The following is a 20,000-nucleotide window of genomic DNA, read 5'->3' as shown; positions in this document are numbered from 1 at the left end:
TTCAAAATATGGTAACCCATCCTCTTCGGTATCGGTAAGGAAGTAACGGATTGAAATCGACTGCCATTAGTTACCTGCATCGAATATTCTGGGCGATAGATGCGCCTTATAGCGCCGGACGAACGCAAAACAAAAACATTACCAAAATTAGCCACAAAACATTTTTTATTGAAAACAACAACTATCAGTAGATGTCCTCTGTCTCCCAGTAACGTTCCGAAGCGACATCAGCTATGAGCGATACCATGCTTGATAGGCTTGGATTTACGCAGGCTTGTTGGGGTTCCTAAACCTCTGCTTGCATCGCTCAGCACAAGGGTATTTTTGCATTTTGCCTACATCGAAATGCAGCCGCCGAGACTAGAATTGAACCCGCTTTTTTTTTTCTTTTTTTTTTGGGGGGGGGGGGGGGGGGGATCAGTAGTCGAGCGATGAAGCCGCTGTGCCCCTAAGAGTCTAATAATGATCATAGGTATTAGAAAGGCTGGCCATTCGGGCAAACAATGTGTTTTCTCAGCATTTGGTGCTTGAGCACTGAATGCATTAACGAGCTTTTGTTGTATACAAGTATTTTTTTTTTTCACCTTGATATAAAATGACGGATTCTCCCATACGTCTGCCCTTAACTTTAGCCCGATGTCAATGGAACGCCTAAGCTAACATGTAACATTTTGAAGAGCCACTATTGTCCCTCTTTAGCCATCGCTTATATCACGACAACAACGCAAATGGGACGATAGCAATTTATTTGATGCTGGTGGCAGCCATAGAGAACGAGGTCACCATTTCTTGTGACTCAGGGGCTTTTTGTGTAAATATTTAAACGTGGAGACTAGCTCATTGTATTATACCGCACATTTGCAGCTTTAGATAGAGGTCTGAGCTTTCCTAACAAATCTCCAAATCCACAAAATCTTCACAGGCGGTGTACACGCTAGCAAAAGATGATCTGTTTTAGTGCAGTGTGCTGCTACTTGGCACTCAGTGCTCTTTCCTGATAGGCAGCGCCCTGGCACATCATGGATAATTTCCCAAACTCATGCTGGCGGTGCAAGACCAGAATTATAACAATAACAAAGGCCTTTATTTTGCTTTTAAAAACAGGTTGTCCAAGTTTCAAGTAATCCGCTGTCTACCTCTTTATTGGTTACTGTGTCGCAGCCGTCGGAGCAGTGCAGCATCGGAGCTTTCCACCCAGTCGCTGCAACCTTGCAGCGCCCTGCATTGCGGCCATTTAGAACGACGCTTGCCCGAAGCAAGACTAGATCGAAAGACCGGGCCGTGGAAGGAGAAAGTGAGATATTGCCTATGCAGAAAAGCACGACCACGATAGCGGCGGCACAAACAACATCAGGTGGAAAGTGAGGCAGTTGCGAAAGGCCCTGCCTAGAGCGTATTTGGCCGCGCCGATTGGCGCAAACGAGTAGGGTGGCCTTTTCGCTTTTTATACTTCTTTTCCTCTACCTCTGCAGCCGCGGAAACAGTGGGACTCGAAGTCTAAATTTGTCTCCATGTATTGCAAGTAGCTCGCGAAGACACTTTATTCACCGTGTATAGAGTTGCGGAAGCGCAGAGCCGAAGATAGCCGCTGATTCAGCTGATCTTGCAGTGAAGTAAACGGTACCTGTTTATTATTCGGGAGGCCGCCAAAGAGAAAGGGAGTTGGGCGCGAAGAGTCTGAGGATATAGTGTGTCGAGGCCGCGCGAATTCAAGGCCATGACGCGAAAACGCCTCTGGTGGGCGCGACTGCAGACTTAGTATACGCACTTCACGACAGGCGAGTGTAGCATAGTAAGCTAAGTCTCGTGATCACTCACGAGTCTTTTCACGAGAGGAGGCGAAGTTAAGGATCCTCGTCCTAACTATTGCTCTGCCGTTGGAGAAGCGAAGGAGCATATCTTCATAATTTATTCCCATCAACGCTTGCTCCTCTGCCGCTGCTCGTGAAGGCAGCATTTTAGAAGAAAAGGGGCCCTCAGAAGGAAGAAAAGGCTTCAAACGGCCAACGAAGTTTAGCGGTGAGTGACAAGTCATCCTTTCCTTTTCTGTAGTAAGGGGGAGTTGAATCATTGAATTCCAATTCACTACAGACAGAAAAAAAAAGTGTAAAGCTACTTCTAGAGAGTGAGCAAATGACAAATTCTCAAGCATGGATGCAAACCTACTGACTTTCCTGGCGTCGTTCCCTCGTGTAACCTACATCAGCGTGGCGAATTTCTAACAGTGCGGTCTTTGTCACCGCAGTTGGTCACTTCGTTGAAGAGCCGGACCAGCTAGTCACTGGAAGCGTATATTAACATGCCATGTATTCTAGCAACGAATGTCAAATAAGCCGTTAAGACACATTTCACCTGATCCCGGTCAAATATTTAATTTCACGAGCGTTGTGATTGCGAATGAAGTGTAGCCCCAACTACTTCTCTAGGGCGACTGCGCGTCACCCGACGCGTAGCGGCCCCGTCAGCGCTTCGATGATCTTTTCGTGCCTCGCGGATGGCGCGCGCCTCTTTCCTGCGGCCCGCACCTTTCCCGCCTCCCACTCTACCGCCCTATATCTAAATCCATTCTTAATTATTCCTGCTCATTGTCTTAAGTATTACGGCGACACAAACAACCCGTTAACTCGGATTCACATTCTGAATTATGCATGTTAATATCCGTAACTATTATGACGAAACAAACATCCCGTTCACTCAGCATATCAAAAGGTTTGCGCTAATGCCTTGTGGGGCGCAATAATATTGTTCTGCTCGGAAGCTCTATGTTTTCATTAGGCATGCTTAGTGTTTTGAGCCAATGGTTACAGCTAGATGCGCAGAAGCGGTGACAGTAATGTCTTTGCAAAATGTGGAACTCATGCAATTTGCCCCTCGCTCACCTGATGGAGCACTTGAAGATTCAGTGGGCGGGCCCCAGCGCTATGAAAAATGAGCGCGGGAATTTATTTAACCTTGAAGAAATACAGCAACATATCTGAGTACGTTTTCTTCTCCGTAATTATACTTAAACCTCTAGAGTTTGCGATGAGGCGGAAATTACTCATTGACCTTCACCCAAGCTCAGCCAGACAAGCACAAGGAAAGCTACAGAGCTTTCAGAGAAATTTTGTAGTTCCTGTGAGAGCTGAAAATTTCGTGTAGGTCAGGGGTTCAAAGCCTGTATGAGGCTGTTGCTCTACCAACTGAACTAACCAGGACGGCTAGCAGATCCGACAGCACAACGAGAGTGGATAGATTAACAAATCAAATTGAAAAGGGTGTTGGTAATGGTTTTTTAACGACGCCGTCATAATATACGGATTTCCGCGTTGTATTAGCTTGCGACCATTAAACTATTTATAACTGAACTCCTTCTTTCATATTTCGGTTTCATCCAACGAACACAAATTACGATCCCAAAGGTGCCTTTATGCGAATTAATCCATATAGAAAGTATACCGTGTAATAGCTGATGCGCCCTTTCTTTTGATTTCATTCTTTAGGTTCACTAGTATGAGCCGTAGTGAATGAAAACAATGCATCAGCGGCTATAATACAGTACTTTGTATGTGTCATCTGACTTAAAACTAGCTTGAACGTCAGAACCATCGTTCGGTCACTGAAACCAAAACTCAAAGGCCGCCTGGAAAGAATTTATTATAGACTATTATATAAAATATAATCTAATTAAAGTACAATTTCTCACTTTGGAGATTAATAATGCTAGAGCCACGTTGAACAGTTCGAAGCAAGCTCATTATGATTTGCACCTTTCATAAAAGCTGCTTACATGCAGCTCGAAAACAATGTTATCCGCGCGGTAAACTGCCCGTGGTGTTGATAATGGCATGGCTGGAACTAAGTCGAAGGAAGAAAGTGAAACGTTACCGCGAATTGGGACTTCTTTCAGTGTCGTTTCTGCGCTGCTTCGTCCGGTTCTACCGTGAGTCTTATGTCTCGTAGATGTCCATGACTTCATTCCTTTAGCTAGCTACAGTGCGCCCATTACGCCGCAAGGCCCGGTTGCAATAGCGCTGCCGTGAATCAGGGTGATGCCTTTTTTCTCATACACAATTTCAAGAGAGGTTTAACAGCTGTAGACTATGTAGCAAGACATTAGACATGGAGCGAGGAGAGTTTATCTACTTATAAACAGCCCTTCTAACAATTATTGTTTGTTATTTTATTTCCCATTCAAGTCGCCGTCAGTAGCGAACGCGGAGGGGCCTGTGACCAGAGATGCTTTCTTTGTGGCCTGTTATTCATAAACAAATTAATTTGATATGCAATTTCTAGCCTAATGGCCCCGCAAAGTACTGGCGTGGCGTGTGTTTTTTTTTTTAAATTGGGCTTTTTTTAACGTACGAGTTTTCACTTTTAAACTTTGCCTTAGGCAGCAGCTTTGCACAACCAGTTTCTCTGACGACAACCCTAAATTCTCCCCATTTAGAACATCAGCCTGCCATGAAGAACAAGAGGATGATTGCTGCTGCCTCCGACATGCCACCCACACGAGAAAATGTGCCCCAGTTTAATTTGGAGGACACCTTTAGGACAAAGGCGGACGCCCTCAGTCAACTGCGCGAACTAATTGCAGGTGTGTACGTAACACTACGTAAGTAGCACAATATAGGCCTTAGCAAAAAGTGCCCTGAGGAATTGGTAATAAATCAATGAGCACGGCGAACTGGAACAATTAGAATGCGGTCATATAAGAAAAACAAGAACTGTGTTTGTCTGTTATTCTTTGTTGTCCCTGTTTTTCGCACTTCTTTTTCTCTATGAATTGGTATAAGGCCGTTATACAGTAAATGTGTGTCAATATAACGGCACGCAGTACATCTCTAACTGCCCACCAGTCATTTTTATTGAGTAGTGTAGATCTTGGGGGCTTATTACGATCCAACATCACATTTTTCTCCTTTTCTTGCGTTGGTATATGCAACACTCTCTACAGTCATTCATTGGCTCATACAAGACCAATGCCAGTTTTTATTCCCTTCACTGAGGAGAAGCTAGTGCAGTTTAAGCTACTGCTTTCATGCGACAAAGAATATTTTAACTGCTGCGATATAAATAATTATAATTAATTAATTTATAAATTATTGATTTCGTTGCACTACCTGAGAAAACATGCGCATTTGGTGGATTCCATGCAAGTAGTACATGCATATGCCTGGCGAGAATCATAAGTTCTAGTTCTGTGAATGGCATTGAGCTAACGAAGCAAGAAACTATGAAAATAAGAATATGTCAGTACAGTAATGCTGACAGAGAGTATCTTTAGGACTGTTTCTTTATATTTTTATTTTTGTTGACATATCGTTGCTGGTTCATCAGGTGAACCATCGTTGGACTGTCCCACGGATGATGACTTCCTACTCAAGTACATACGGGGTCGGAAGTACAATGTAAAAGAGGCATTCCGAACGATTAAGCAATACTTCAAAGTGCGCAGAAAGAACCCGGACATGTTCGAAGATCTGGATCCGTACTCTATTCCGTTAGATGTCATTTGCCAAAAGCACCGGCTAGTGACAGCATCCCGAGAAAAAGACGTCAACGGAAGAGCTGTGATTTTGTTGAAGATAGGTAAGCAGCATGCAAGTTTTGACAATTTTTGACTTCGTTTGAATGACAGCCTGTCTATAAAAGTTAAAAGAATGAGAACAACGATGTTCGCCTGCATATTATCTAGCTTGGGTCGAGGTATGATGCTCCCAAGCCCCGTGACGGCGCGCATGTTACCACGAACAATACGCACGTAATTACAGGGTATCACAGCCACGCGCGTGATGTGAGGTCATGCAATTTCTGCAGCGGACTCTATTGAGAGCCGCGGCGGGGAAAGAGAGAAAAAGGTGAGAGTGCGGCTCAAGTTATACACTTGCTTCTTTATTATAAAGAGTGAACATATGCCTTTATGTGTCTAGGTTGCCTATATAGCACGTTTCTCGGACATATTCTCTCCTGTGCGTATGATAAACAAAATTGTCTTTCATCATTCCCAAAAACACAGAACGCTACCCGTAGATCATGCGAAAAAACAATACGTTATTTAGATGGTTTGTTTTATGCATGTTTTTTATATAAGGTATTTCCGCGAGTCGATTTGTCTTTTGGATTGTGTTCTATTGCTTTTAGGAGCCTGGAACACCGACGTATGCCCTCTAAACGAGTTCTTTAAAACTGGCATAACTCACGTGGAATACCTTCTTTTTGAGGAGGCAGCTCAGCTCAATGGTTTCATCTTCATGATGGACTTCAAAGGTCTGAGTCTCTATCATTTGCTTCACTACACGCCGTCAGTCATCAAGCGACTTTTCGGCCTGATGCAGGTGAGCGGCAAGGTTTCGTTTCTCCCCTGCGCGCGAATGAGGTATAACCACAGAGATGCGCAATATGAAGTTTCGTAGCTTAAGCATTTGATATGCATCCTTCAAGTACGGTCTAAAGGTGTTTTCATCGTTAAGGCGATTAGAAAAATGCTTCAAGTTTCCGTTTTCTAGAGGTTCAAAGCTACGCGTAGTTCTTAACACCCCTAAGTTCAACTTATCCAACAACTCAGAAGCACAAGCAGCGGCATATGAGCTGCACACCCTTGGAGATGGGCATAAGTATTCAAGAACAAGTACAGTGTGATGCGCGCACACCTGTTTGAAAAAGGAAACTGATAGGTAATGATGAGTGCGTGACAATGCTCAAAATGTGTTACCATGCCCCCCCCCCCCCCCCCCCCAATCCAACTTACCTAAGAGAGAAAACCAAAGTATATTTAGCATCCAACAAATAATAAATAATAATTAGTTCACAGAGAGGGAAAGGCGCAGTATCTGTCACACTTGTGTCTGTGGACACCGCATGTCTGTGTTCACGTTTGGATTGTTCCGGAAAAAAAAAAAATAGATACTCCTTTCGGGTGTGTTATATCCCCTCCAAAAGTAAAGTGCCTGCCCCATCGACATATTCGCCAGCCGCCGTGGATTAGCTTGTTTAACTACCGGCTCTGGCAGATGCTCATTTTGGAGGCTGGAATAGAAAGGTCTTCCGTAATGTGAGTACAGGGCACAATACGGAACCTATACGTAGTCACAGCTAAACCATCCTTTACGGATGCTTCATTTCTCAGATACTGCATTGGTCTCGCATACGATTGTTTCATATCGCTTATTAGTAATGCATGTCAGAAAAATGACGTTTGCCTTTGTTTTTGTTTTTTTTGTTCCTTTTACTATAATTTGTAGCACTTGAAAATTGAGGGGACATGAAATAAATACTTAACAGATGTATTTCTACGCCAACACGTTAACTAATGTAAGTTGATAAAAATTATACAACTAGTGATTTTTGAATGCATCATCACGGATACAGGTGCGTCACAAGCGCTCCAGAGACGGTTCCATATCCGTTCTTACGCTGCCCAGCTGTTAGTAGTGAGCGCTAACGTGACTAATATGTATGCTTATTCCGAAGCTGTCGTTCTCCATTGTTCTGCTTCGGAGGGAGTGGAAACTTCTAGTTATGTCATTGCTTACTCAATGCTTGCACTAAACAACGTAATTTGCTTTGTACAGCGATGTTTTAACACTCGAATTACGTGGCGCAGCGTAGAGTCGTACGCAGCTTATAGTAGAGGACTAGCAGCATATTTTTACAAATCTGTCAGAAAGCGCTTTACGGGCACTTTTGTAGAAAAGAATCGCGCGCTGCTGTGTGCAGCCTGCATTACAGACTTCCACCTCCTCCTTATGGAGCTCTCATCTGTAGTACGCAATCTAGATGATACTGATGTGCAAGATTTACCAGAAAATCACAGAACTGTCGCGGGATTCAGTAATGTGTTATTAGAGGACGGTTTCAGTGGGAGGAATTACTTCGACGATTTAATGCTGATTAAAGACGTTTCAGATATTTTTAGTTTCATCCTCTCATACCGTTTTCAAACCGCTTCAGCTTAACGTCTTTTTGGAGAACTTTCTTCAAGATGAAAAGGGCGATATTATGGTCTCTAAAAGGGGTTCGCTTATCTACTCTGTTGTAAAACGTTTAATTCGAACTGTACCCCGGTTTTCGACGCACAATCTTTATGTCAAACTATGAATACATCAGATGCTGTGCTACCAACTACAAAAAGAGTAGGCAGTCGATCTATTCTTGTGCAGGGCATGAGTTCCCCGCGCCAACTCCGCCCGAAAGCTCACACGAGACAGCGCCCTCTCATTCGGTTGGGCAGTGCTCGGCCTAGTCACGTTATCTCAAACAAACAACCAACACTGACTATCAGAGGAGAAATTACCTAGTTATAGCTACACTCTAAAAACAAAGCACTACTAAAGCTTATTATAAGCACAAAATTTTGGTTCTCTTTTTTGCTTGCCGACCATATTTTGCAGTCGCATTGTCTGCTCACTTCCTACCACAATGCACGTTGGCCTTTGAAATGATAATAAAATAGTTTGGCACAAGCCTAATAATAGAAATAAAATGTAGAAATAAAGCATTATTTTTTGCTCATTGGTTTGGTGTTTGTCGTTTATTGGTGCGCACAATTTTTCCGTGTAAGAGCGCAGGTAGGTAAAGGCGAGATGTCTGGCAGGCCCTTTAATATTGCGTCCCTAGTAATAAATGCCATATACAAATTATACAATATAAAATATTTGGTACCAAAGAAAATTAATTTTGATAAATATATGTCTAGGAGACGTTAGTAATGTTGTAACGTGAAAAATAAACTCTGATAATTAAAATAATTCTGCAAGAAAACTAATATGTTCAAGAATTATACATTTTATTTCAGCATGGTACTCCAAAGCACATATATCTCCACGCTATCTTGCTTTCCTGGCTCGATACGAAGATCTCGAAGGCAATTCGAGCTGCGCCCTGCTACCAGCTATAGTTTTAAATATTTTTGCTTTAGGAGAAACTGAAGACCATGCAGCAAAAAGATTGTTAATATATAATAAATTCCGCAGCTTTACACTGATTTATGTTCTGTTAAGTACGGGGAACTGGTAATTACATTGGACGCGTAATAATGGTTGATTACCTAGGCAAGGACCAGTTTTGAACTAATGTCGTCCAGTACTTCTTATGACCTGGTGCAGCTATTCTCATTGTTGACAAACTATAATACCCTTTAGCTATACTATATATGTACTCTTTTTTAAAGCTTTCCTGTTGGAAAAGTGAAACTTATTAATTAGGTCAACCTTGATTTCAGGACTGCTATCCACTACAGCTAAAGGGAATCTACGTAGTTAATAATCCATCCCTGTTCGACATTCTCTTTGCAATCGGGAAGCGTTTCATGAAGGCGAAGTTGGTGAGGAGGGTAAGTATATTAACAGTTTTCGGGCGTTAGATTTTCTCTCCCCAATCTACCTGAGCGTTGAAACACTTACTGAAATGTAAGGTATCGCTGGGAAAAAATATTGGAAAACAAAACAGAGACAAACAAACATCAACAACCACCTCCTTATGGAAGTAAAATTCCAAACACCGAGTTTTTTATACCTTCATGAAAGAATGAGCCCAGCTGAAGACCTGAAACTATTTAATAGAGCGACAGGTTCGCATCGCATACTAATTGTATCACCACCAAGCGGTGTGCACATCGTCATTATTCTATGCACTCTGTCGCGGCCGGCGATTTGATCCCGCGCTTTTGATAAGCACTTGAGCGCGTTTAGTCATTATGTACCGTAGAGTACATGTCTGCCTAAAATCTGAACCTATCATGGGGGTCTCAGAGCAAGAAATGTTTGATGACTTCAGTACTTTCCAAATCTACCGCCTTTTCAAGGCGATGTTCGTCTAGCACATGCAAGCATAGAAAACGCTAGCGCTGGCACAAGCATATTTATAGACACTAAATGCACAGACAAAAGCCAACCAAATGCAGAGAAACTATCCCACTCAAAGAGAGAAACGTGGACACTACAAGTATTTACAGTCTTGGTCACAAGTGCTGAAGCCAAAGGATGTTCGTCTCAGTCACAAAATGAAGCCGTCACGGCAACATTATATAAAGACTAAAGGACCGCGAAATGTTATGAGGTAATTTTTTGGTGTGATAAGAAATCATTTCCGAGCATTTTAAGTGCCATCTAGCGTTTAATGAGGGTATGATAGCTTTATTTTTCGGCTGACATAAAAATCATTTGTCTTCAGCACCTTTGACCAAAAATGTACCTAGGCGGTGGTGCAAAAGCATCTGCGAGAGATGTTACGAAAGCGGATTCAAATCTAATCATATAAATATTTATTTCCCACCTAACAATACAGTATAGGAACCGTAGCAGAAAGCTGCCTCTGATCAGCGTGACGAGTATACAGTCCTAGTGATCAGGACAGAAGCAACACAAAAGTTTCAGCAACTTTTGAACAAATAATTCAGGAAACACTGTAGAATACACAAAACAACAAGATATGTAAAATAAATCACGTCATTCAAAAACACATTGTGAGCTCTCGAAAAAAAACAACAGAAAAACAAATCGAAATTAGTGCGACAATAGCTATTCATTATAACAATATAACAAAAAAAGCATTACAAAGATGTAGACATGTTCAAAAGTATGAAAAATGCAATGTTGGCAAGGAACCTAGATTAGTGCAGTTGTAGGCCAGTTGCTAACACCTTCCACTAGCAGCTTTCACAAATCTCCCCTGAGCAAACAAACGTCAGAACATCCGAACAGAACTGGCCGATGTGACTCCTTAGTTTAAGTATACGGCCTTGTGCCGTCGTCTCTCTCGGTCCTGTTTTGTTTTTTTCTTGTTTTTTGCGGCCTTTCGCTCTTCTGACGTTGGCATGGAACCTCCACTTGGTCATCTCTTAGTGATATTCTGTGTTCCTAAACGGCAAAGATTTTTTTTGTTTTTACTGTGTTAATTCATAAATATCTTGCTTTTCTTCGTGTACTTCACCACGTACAAAATTAGACCTAATTTTCAAGTGCTGCTGTCGGTATCGTTTCCCCCGCTGCGAACTATTACACGGGGAAGCTTCGTATGCAACTTTTTTGACCTGCACTCAAATGGCAGGGGATATTAGGAGTACACGTTGCAATCGCAAGCGTTTGTGTGAAGGTACTTCCTGTAATCCGCCTGTTGCGTCGATCTTTTGCTTAATCTCTTTTCAGTCTGAACGCGACAGTGGTAATGGTAATGATAGTGGTATGATAATAAAATACATTAGAAAGATGAAACTATAGCTGCTAAATGAATTCTTCCATTAACTTTGCAGCTTCGCGCGCAGTAAAGCTTTTCTATGTGTTCTATGCTAGTGGGGTAGCAGTTTTCAAATGTTCTTAGGAAAGAATTGTTCTTTCGAAACTTTTAGACAACTTAAGCTATACGTGCTGGTGTGCAGGCGGTTTATCATGAAATTATCCACCCTGAAAAAATTATTTCTTCCAGACTCACCTCTTCGGTTACGACTTGAACAAGCTACGCAACCTGGTGCCTGATGACGTCATTCCGCAAGAATTCGGAGGCTCGCTCGAAAGTTACGACTACGATGCGATGGAGGAAGACTTAAAGAGTCATGCGAAATACTTCCGCGAGATTAGCATGCGAGGTTACCAAGACGAGCCAAGAAGTTCTGCATAAGTGTAATGGCATACCTTATTCTTGCCCTGAACATACCTTAGTAAACAATGGCTGGCCACTGTTCGTTCACTCGATAAACAAAACTGAAAACTATGCTGGCCAGTCAAACAGTTCGCGTGTGTACATATGACGGTTTGCTGATCAAGCTAAGATTAACGGTCAAAAGTTCAGCACAGTGATACAACGACTGAGGATTTTGTTTTTGTTTTTTTGTTTTTTTCAAACGGAAAGCGTGCAATAAAAAAGAGAAAATTTCGCTGAAGTCCCGCCAGTCTTTTATAAAACAGTATACGCAATACCCCAGCAGGTTTATTTCTAAGTCGATGTTTTTTGAGCTAATTGAGAGTCTTGTGAATCGCAAATGCGACCGACAAGTGGCATTCACGACAGCTAGCTGTCACTCGCGCCTATAGCTTACTGAAGACATAAACTACTGACGAAAAACCGGATGCTTAATGACAGAATTCACATATAAGCCACAACACACTCGGAAAGGACTTTATTGTAAGTAAACTGGGATTGGCTAGGACAGCAGCCCTTTAGGACAAAACTACATATAGTCTGTATTTCGACCATACGTGCAGTGATTACGCAATTTACGCAGAAACGTTGGCGCTATGACCGCAGGAAAGTTACTTTTTAATTTATTGTGTTTTTGAAGAATACCACAATAAAAATTGGTTGCATGTTTCGGCTTCACCCACAAGGACTTGTCGTATACTGTGCCAGAATTTAAAACCGAGCGAATTTCGCGTAATGATTTTATACGCAGTGCACGATTATGGAGCCCGAAATGTTACAGAGAATTCGAAGTGTCCATATGTGCAAGCACTACAGGACAGCACATAGGATTGATGCAGAATTACGTGCCCCTTTTTAATTTACCAGGCAATTATTCCACTTGTTACTGGAGGCAATTGGGTCACTTTTTGTAACGGCTACATAGCAGCGACGGAAGAAAGGAAAGAAAGAGCATATCTTCTTGTTTTTTTTCTTGTCTCCAAACTCTTCGACATGGACGCGAACGAAATACTTCTGTAGAAAAGTAACGTTATCGCGTAGATCACGAGTAGAGCATGAGGAGGTGTATCCGCGATAAGAAAAGCAAAGATAAATTGTTAAATTCTTCACTAATTCCGATTTCAGGGCGGACGGATGTAACCTCCTGTAGCTGTGGGTCGGCAAGTTGAACAGTAATGAACTGGAGCTAAAGCTACGTTTGCTGAACCACACCTATAAAACAGTCATAACAAATCCTCCGAGAAAGATTGCAGTAGCGCGGCTAGTTTCGTTACAGGGACAGAACACTGGCGTAAATATGTCGGGAGGTTATGGGGATGAAAAACCTTGCCTCATTTAGTGCAGATCGAGCACTACAATATCAAAGAAAAGAGACCTTACAATTATAATTTGTCATCGCATGAAAATAACCGAGCGGAGAAATCTTATTACTTCCCCCGTAGTGCTCCACGCGACTACATGTAAGCAAAATATCGCTGATTTTCGTAACTGCACACTGGTCTTTTTATTTCTAGGAGTGCTTCTCGTAATTTATTATATTTTGCGCCATCTCCACTGCGTCCTTAAATAAAAACCACCCCTCCTTTCGCATCTCGGGAGGCATTCTTTCAGGTTTTGCCACTAGATGGCGCCATAGTATTTGGAATTTCGTGAATGACGCGATGATAGTGCCCACTAAAACCTTCGTCGACGATGCGTGCTTTATTGTGCCGCAGCAGCCTTGAGTGCGAAACTAAAAAGGACGTTACTCCAAGCAAAAAATGTATAATTACTGTCTGGCGAGTGAAATTTATATTTGTTTTTGGTACGTCTTTTTTTGTCGACCACCAGTCGTCATTGCGGCCGCTGCTCATGGTTTCCAGCATCGGACTACATAAAAATGGGCTCATGACTGATCGAAAATTTCTCGGTAAAAGTTTTCTACAGCGCTTCTACCGAAACCGCTTTGGAATCGAACAGTTTAGACATCGACATTTCCATTGGATCGAAAACCATTTGATACCTAAATTCCAGGGTTCTGTCCCTTTAACAGAAAATCTCTGCCATTGCCGTCATACTCTATTATCGCATTCTTTTTTCTATTATATATTTAAAACCCAAGCACTAAACCTTATTTCTGCCTAAAACATGCGGTGGTGCAGAAGTATTTCCTGAGAGTGCGAAATGGTTGTAGGACGAAAAATTTAGTTTTATGAGTTCGGATTTACGAAAAACAGGAGTACCGAATCTACTCTGTGACATCGCTAGTGTAGCACGCTTATATATACCTATATATATACCTTGTCTGCTCTCAAAGGAACAGCGTATTTGCTTTCCTACAGTCCAATTCCCCTTGCCCACCCGCCTCCTCGAGTGTTAAAAATAAACACGAAAACAAAAAGCGTGCACTATTGTGTCCGGCTGTGAAACGAGCAAAAAAAAAAAAAAAAAAGAAACTTCAAATAAACTTTTATATAAACGTCGCTTTTTCGTGGACATTCATGTATGCGATGCTTTGCATTCCAGTAACAATTCTCGTTGGTAGCCTCGATAATAATGAGAAAATATTAATATAGCTGAATAGGACTTTTTAAGAATGCAGTTAAGTGTTCAAAGATTGTTTGAAAAAAGTATCAGAAGGAAAATGATATCCAACAAGGACTGGTACCGTGCCCAGACGAAGACAAGTCCACTTGTCGAAACGCTGGCTCGGCTTGTGAAATGAGGCTCTCCTTTAACTTTTATTAAGTGCTCTTTCATACCGTGCAGCATTTTATCTCTTTTGTTCTACCCCGGTGCCTTTCCAGCGAGTTAATTTTGCTGGTCGCAGAACTGACGATTTCGGTGCCGCAGCGAGCAGAGCGGCTGTCCAGTTTTATACTGTCTTCTTGAATAGGACAAAAATGTAAGTTTTAGCCATGTAACGAACGGTTGCCACTAGAACCAGTTGCGAGAGAAATAAATATAGGTGCCCGGAGTTTTTCAGCAACACTGTATTGCACTTAGTCTTACTCTTAAAATGTAGTATGCCCGCCCTAGGTAAATAGCTGCTAGCAGTAGAAAGACGAAGTTTGAACACACTTTGGTTTAAGCCTCGCTTATTTTTCATTTGAAAATGTAAATCCTTAGCAACGCGGAGACGAGTTCTGCAAAAGGGTCATACTATAATGTGTAGTTGAAAGCATGGATTGAAAAACACGAGCGGTCGTACTTGTAGCGAAAACGTATTTATTGCGCTAATATACGGGCTAATATAATCGTAGTTCCTACTCTGTCCTCTCTCTAGACGCGCCTTCCAGCCCACCGAGTGAGTGCGCAGTCACTGCGCCGCATTTTCCTATAGGCTCTTGACAGCCCTACACTGAGAATACGCAAAAGCAATTACAATAAAAATGCGTATTTGCACAGACACACCCACGTGTAGAGGCACACTTTCTCAAGAAATGCCGATGGCTTCCTGCTAGCTCTGCGCTTTCGCTCTCCGTTGATTTCGGGTCGAACGTAGGATCGACCCCACTAACAATATACAGTCTTGACGCCCGCCAATTGAGCACCAACTTTACCAGACCTCTCCCACATTTTTTTTAATCGTCCACGAAGGTAAGAGGTAACCAAGACTACACTTCACCGCAATGAATGGAAAGCTTAGAACAGAGAGAGGATGGTGGACAAGAACGCAAAACATTGATTTTCCGACCTCCAAAGCCGGCCGCTAGGAGCTTGAATGCTTGGCTGGTCGACGCTCGAGTGACAACGATAACCTTGATATCGTGCTAGACGGTACCCTTCCGACGTCAACCGCAGCTTGCCGAAAAGTGGAGAAATTTCGGTTATAAACGCGCCTAAAATACGCGAACAAAATGATGCTCTGCGTTTCAAAGAATTTTGTAATGTGGTGGCAAGCAAAAGGACAGGACGGCATGTTGCCTGATCAAGATAAGGTTAATGGCCCGCTGGCCCTGTTCGAGCGCCCCGCCGCGCTCCACTGGACACTTCGTCGTTTTCTGATTCATAGAAATACTGTTCTTTATAAATACAATAAACCGAAGTTGCGATAAACAAGAAATTTTAAATATGTTGCAGAATGCAGTGAAAACACTCTTGACTGAAAAGATTATTCATGCTTTCCCCTCCAGCACAATTCAGAACTTCATGAATGTGCGCCTGTAACATATTTCTTTATACTTTCCAAAAAGTAAGAAGTAGAACCGCTTACTCGCAACCACCTCCTGGAGGGCGATCATGCCAACGGTTTGTATCAAATTTCGATGTCATGGTTATAGCTTTATCTGAAATGCAATATTATTTATGCCTTATGTCTGATAAGAATTTGACTGATGGATTCAACAAATTACAGCCATTATTTTAGTTTATCGAAGCTACATGGAAATTTTCATGCATGTTTGACCACTTCAATTATCTATGTTAAATAGAGCAATTCATCATCTCTATAAAGTTTTCTGCTTGCCGATTCACCCTCACTGAGATCCCTCACCTGCCTGCCCCCATAACAGCTTCGTGCTCCATTGAGGCAGTAATAATAAAGTGTTTTTATCTTTATCTCAAGAAATGTGGATACGTAGCCACATCTCGCCTACGGAATCACTGTAAGCCCACCTACTGAATCACCAGAACACTAACTATCGGGAGAAAACTCGATAGACTAGAGTCACAATGAAGGGAGCAAGTTAGAACCACCGGTGGGGAGGGCCTTGGCGATGTTGCACATGTGCTACCGTGTTTCTTCTAAGCCCCCCCCCCCCCCCCAATTTCACTTCTTATAATAATTAAAACGAACCTTAAATCCATTTTTGAGTGCATGTCACATGAAAATAATATTAACAGAAGCTATACATGTTAATATTATATGTAGAGCCCGAAGTATATATTCAAAGCGAACCAGGCACCACCACGGCTATAGCGTTCTGCCTGTTGTGTTTCCCCTTCAGCTCGTCATGGAACGCTGCCAGCGGCACCAGCTGGGCGCAACGCTAAAAGTATTTATAGACCAGAAATTACCCCTATAACCAAAGGAAGGATGAAGAAAGAAAGATCACGTGAACAAAAGTGGAAGAGTGAAAAAGAAAAAAAAAACAACGTGATCAACAGCGAAGACCGGACTGTTACGCAATCCCAAGGGAAACGAAATAAGAACATAAAAAAGAAAAACGATGTGACGCTAGCCGCACACAAGAGCTACTTCCTTTCAACATTAGGAGAGAGCGAGGCGGAAAACGAAGGCCACCGTCGTTTCACGCGTGCTGTTCCTGGAAGGTAGGTGGTTGCCTGATGCGCGTTGATGCATTTCTGGTGCCGGAAGATGGAAGCCGGGCTTGCTCACGCACAGGTGTGACGAATTCAAGCAACGGCGCCCCAAGCAGTGAAGTGGACCCACTCGTTTCTGGGCGTACAGGAGTATCTTCGTTTCCGCAGGAACGGAAAGGCAAGCAGAGAAACGCTTTTCAGTAGTTTCAAGGCCACCTTGTGTGCTGTAGCAGTCAGAGCAGGAAGCCAGCCGATGTTTGAAATGAAATGTGGGCTCAAGCACCCTAATCATCGCCGCACTACCAAGTTTAAAATGAGTTTTCCCAGAAGGTCAAAATATCATTCCAGTTACGCTGGCGAACTATTGTATACTGCACCTAACCAAAGCTCCTGAAACTTGTTCAGCCAAGAGCGTTTTTATTTTTTCGCATCGGAATGGCTGGTATTTCTTATTGGGCTTTATGGGCAGCAATTGTTTTTGGCAAGAAAAAAATTACTGGTAAACGAGGAAGGCTTAGCGACGTTGCCAGCAAAATCAGTGCCAGCCCTCTCCCAAATGGGGCCTTGCACGTGTACCATAGGCTGGCGCTTACACTGCTACTAGTTCCTGCATAAGCGAAGTCCACCCGCACTTCACAAAGTGCACGAGCGTCCGCTGATATCAGTGGACGGAATACCAGTCTATCTACGGCTTTTCTTAACCAAACACTGCACGAGAATTTTAGTAAAAGCAGAAAAAAGTGCTAACAAACATGTCAGCGCCAATGTGAGTTTCGCTATATTTTCTCGCCTTTGTACGAACAATCACAGCATTTGAGAGAGAACGTTTTATATTAAGTGGCGCCATAAGATGTGTCATATGTGTTAACTTAGGAAGGTGAAGCATATAATAAAACTGAAACGGCAAAATTTAGAAATTTGCTGCAAAGGTCGGATGAAATGAGGGCTGAGCTATACATAGCACGTGCTCCTAGTTGTTTCGCTTCATTTTGTTTCCTTACGGGAACGACAACATTATATGTAAATCGCGATGACCTCTGATATATCGGCAGCATTGAACTCTGCCGATATTTCTTCAAATAAATTTTCTCGTGCTTGCATCCGCGCGCATGTGTGTGTGTGTGAGTGCGTATGTGTGCGTGTGCGTGTGCGTGTGCGTGCGTGCGTGCGTGTGCGTGTGCGTGTGTGTGTGTGTGTGTGTGTGTGTGTGTGTGTGTGTGTGTGTGTGTGTGTGTGTGTGTGTGTGTGTGTGTGTGTGTGTGTGTGTGTGTGTGCGTGTGCGTGCGTGCGTGCGTGTGTGTGTGTGGCACAGGCGCTTCGTCTGGTTTGTCTCTGTTAGCGAGGGATCATTTTATGGGTCCGCTGATGCATTGTTCAATGTTTGTATGGTTAAACCTCCTTAAATCGATAGCGCTTGTGATGGTGCTCTACCGCTACAATGTGACACAATTGAAAGAGATTGCGAAGACCTTTACAATTTCGGAGTAGTTATCATTTCAAATTTCTTACACCGTGAAAGCTATAGGGCATTTAACAAAACTGTGAAAAGTGTCTGTCATTTAGTTTGCCTCAAAAACTAGATATCACTAAATTTTAAAGAAGTTCCACGAAGAGACCCGGGGCTTCGTAGTCCAATCATTCAGCCTTATGGCAATTCGAGCCTTTTATCCGCTCCATCGAAATGCACATTTGTAATGTTTACTTGTTATATGCAGAACTATTTTGGCCGAAGTGGCAGTCTAGTAGACTGTGAGAATGAACCTGGAAGACGGACAACTTGGTTCGCCTGAGGACGACTCTTCACTGAGAGATGACTCTCTGGCGCTATTGAAAAAGCTGCTTCGAGGTATGTATCACCGTAACTATTTCCTGTGAGATGCATATTTTATCGTCGTTTCTGCACCATTAAGAAGCTTTTCTTTTTTCTTAAGGTATGCATGTCATGTGAGCAGGCTATTTAAGTTTGTTTTAAATATTTTACTATGTATTTTAAATTTACGACCGACAATATTTAGCACAACCATTGTATAAACAGTACAGTCATCATATAACCTAAGGCCGTTGTTTTCTGCTTTCTATACCACGCTTCAAGACACCGAAGCATAAAAATAATTGCCCCTAATCAGAACCCAGAAAGTAAACAAAGATTAACAATTTTTGTTCTGTCACATGGGCATAAATAACTGCTTCAAGTCTATAAAAAGGTTTAAAAATCTTAAATATTAGCCCGTGTTGAACTTTTTTTTTGTTGTCCTATAGTACCAGAACTTCACAGAAAGTAATGCGCTCGCAACGATCATAGAACACGTCAGATGTGAACTTACCTGGTAACTTCACAGTACACTTGCCCTACTTAAGCAAAAACAGGGAAGTATTTCAAATTGAATGAGATACCATTCAAATATTCTAGCGTCTCGAAATATTCTTTAAAGAATTGTTTATGCCAGGCATTCTTTCAGACTTTCTTATTCTAATATTTACATGGGGGAAAAAACCTCCAGATACTCACATTTTCTCTTAAAATTTATTAAACATTTACACTGCTTCAACCGTCATTCGTGATGTTGCAGTAGTTAAGGCGCACGACGGCTGTGCCCAAGGATGTGGGATCGAATTCCAACGTGCCGGCCACTTTTCTACGGAGGCGGAACGAAAGGCGCCCGTGTGCTGTGCTATTTTAGTGCATGTTGAAAAACTCCAGGAAGTCGAAATTTCTGGAGCCCTCCTCTAGGGCGTCTCTCATAGCCTGACTTGCTTTGGGACGTAAAATGACATAAGCCAAGTCACTGTTTCAACCACCGACAGGACGGCCGCAAGCGAAATTTAATACCACGAAGCGTGGATTGGTTAAATGTTAAATCGATCCCTTAGGCGAAACGTGCTTGACTACTCTATCAACATTGTTTTGCACTAGCGTGACGCTGTTATAAACATAGAGCCGAAGCAGACTATTTCTGACCGTATGACCAAAATTATCATTATGAACTAATGTTGGTAGCTTCTGCCCTGCTCCTTGTTTCTTGAACTAACCATGATTGGTTTCCTTTCAGCTGCGAGCGAGTTGAACGCTCTTGCTATAGTTTGCCCTGCGTATGGTAGGCCCAGAATGCGTTTCAATCTCGAATAGAGCCATGCTCTGT

The 20,000-nt window shown here is 42.5% G+C and overlaps 2 protein-coding genes across 2 annotated transcripts in view; both read left to right on the top strand.

The window, feature by feature from the left end:
* LOC146190624 (alpha-tocopherol transfer protein-like) overlaps positions 1 to 11,595 on the top strand; it is a 14,953-nt gene extending 3,358 nt beyond the window's left edge. Inside the window, exons 2-6 of the mRNA XM_084600215.1 lie at positions 4,430 to 4,576; positions 5,320 to 5,571; positions 6,124 to 6,317; positions 9,203 to 9,313; positions 11,404 to 11,595. Coding sequence (XP_084456341.1) covers positions 4,430 to 4,576; positions 5,320 to 5,571; positions 6,124 to 6,317; positions 9,203 to 9,313; positions 11,404 to 11,595 — 896 coding nt within the window. The remainder of the gene's footprint in view (positions 1 to 4,429; positions 4,577 to 5,319; positions 5,572 to 6,123; positions 6,318 to 9,202; positions 9,314 to 11,403) is intronic.
* A 5,269-nt stretch (positions 11,596 to 16,864) lies between these two features.
* Positions 16,865 to 20,000, top strand: part of LOC146190623 (alpha-tocopherol transfer protein-like) — a 9,896-nt gene continuing 6,760 nt past the window's right edge. The window contains exons 1-2 of the mRNA XM_084599816.1: positions 16,865 to 17,038; positions 18,576 to 18,706. Of these exons, the coding sequence (XP_084455942.1) occupies positions 18,616 to 18,706 (91 nt within the window). The 5' untranslated portion in view covers positions 16,865 to 17,038; positions 18,576 to 18,615. The remainder of the gene's footprint in view (positions 17,039 to 18,575; positions 18,707 to 20,000) is intronic.

Source organism: Amblyomma maculatum, chromosome 4 (genome assembly GCF_055883805.1).
Source record: "Amblyomma maculatum isolate TAMU_Amacu chromosome 4, ASM5588380v1, whole genome shotgun sequence".
In the NCBI taxonomy this organism is placed as follows: Eukaryota; Metazoa; Arthropoda; class Arachnida; order Ixodida; family Ixodidae; genus Amblyomma; species Amblyomma maculatum.
The sequence above is the reverse complement of the archived record's forward strand: the minus strand, read 5'-3'. Positions and strand labels throughout refer to the sequence as shown.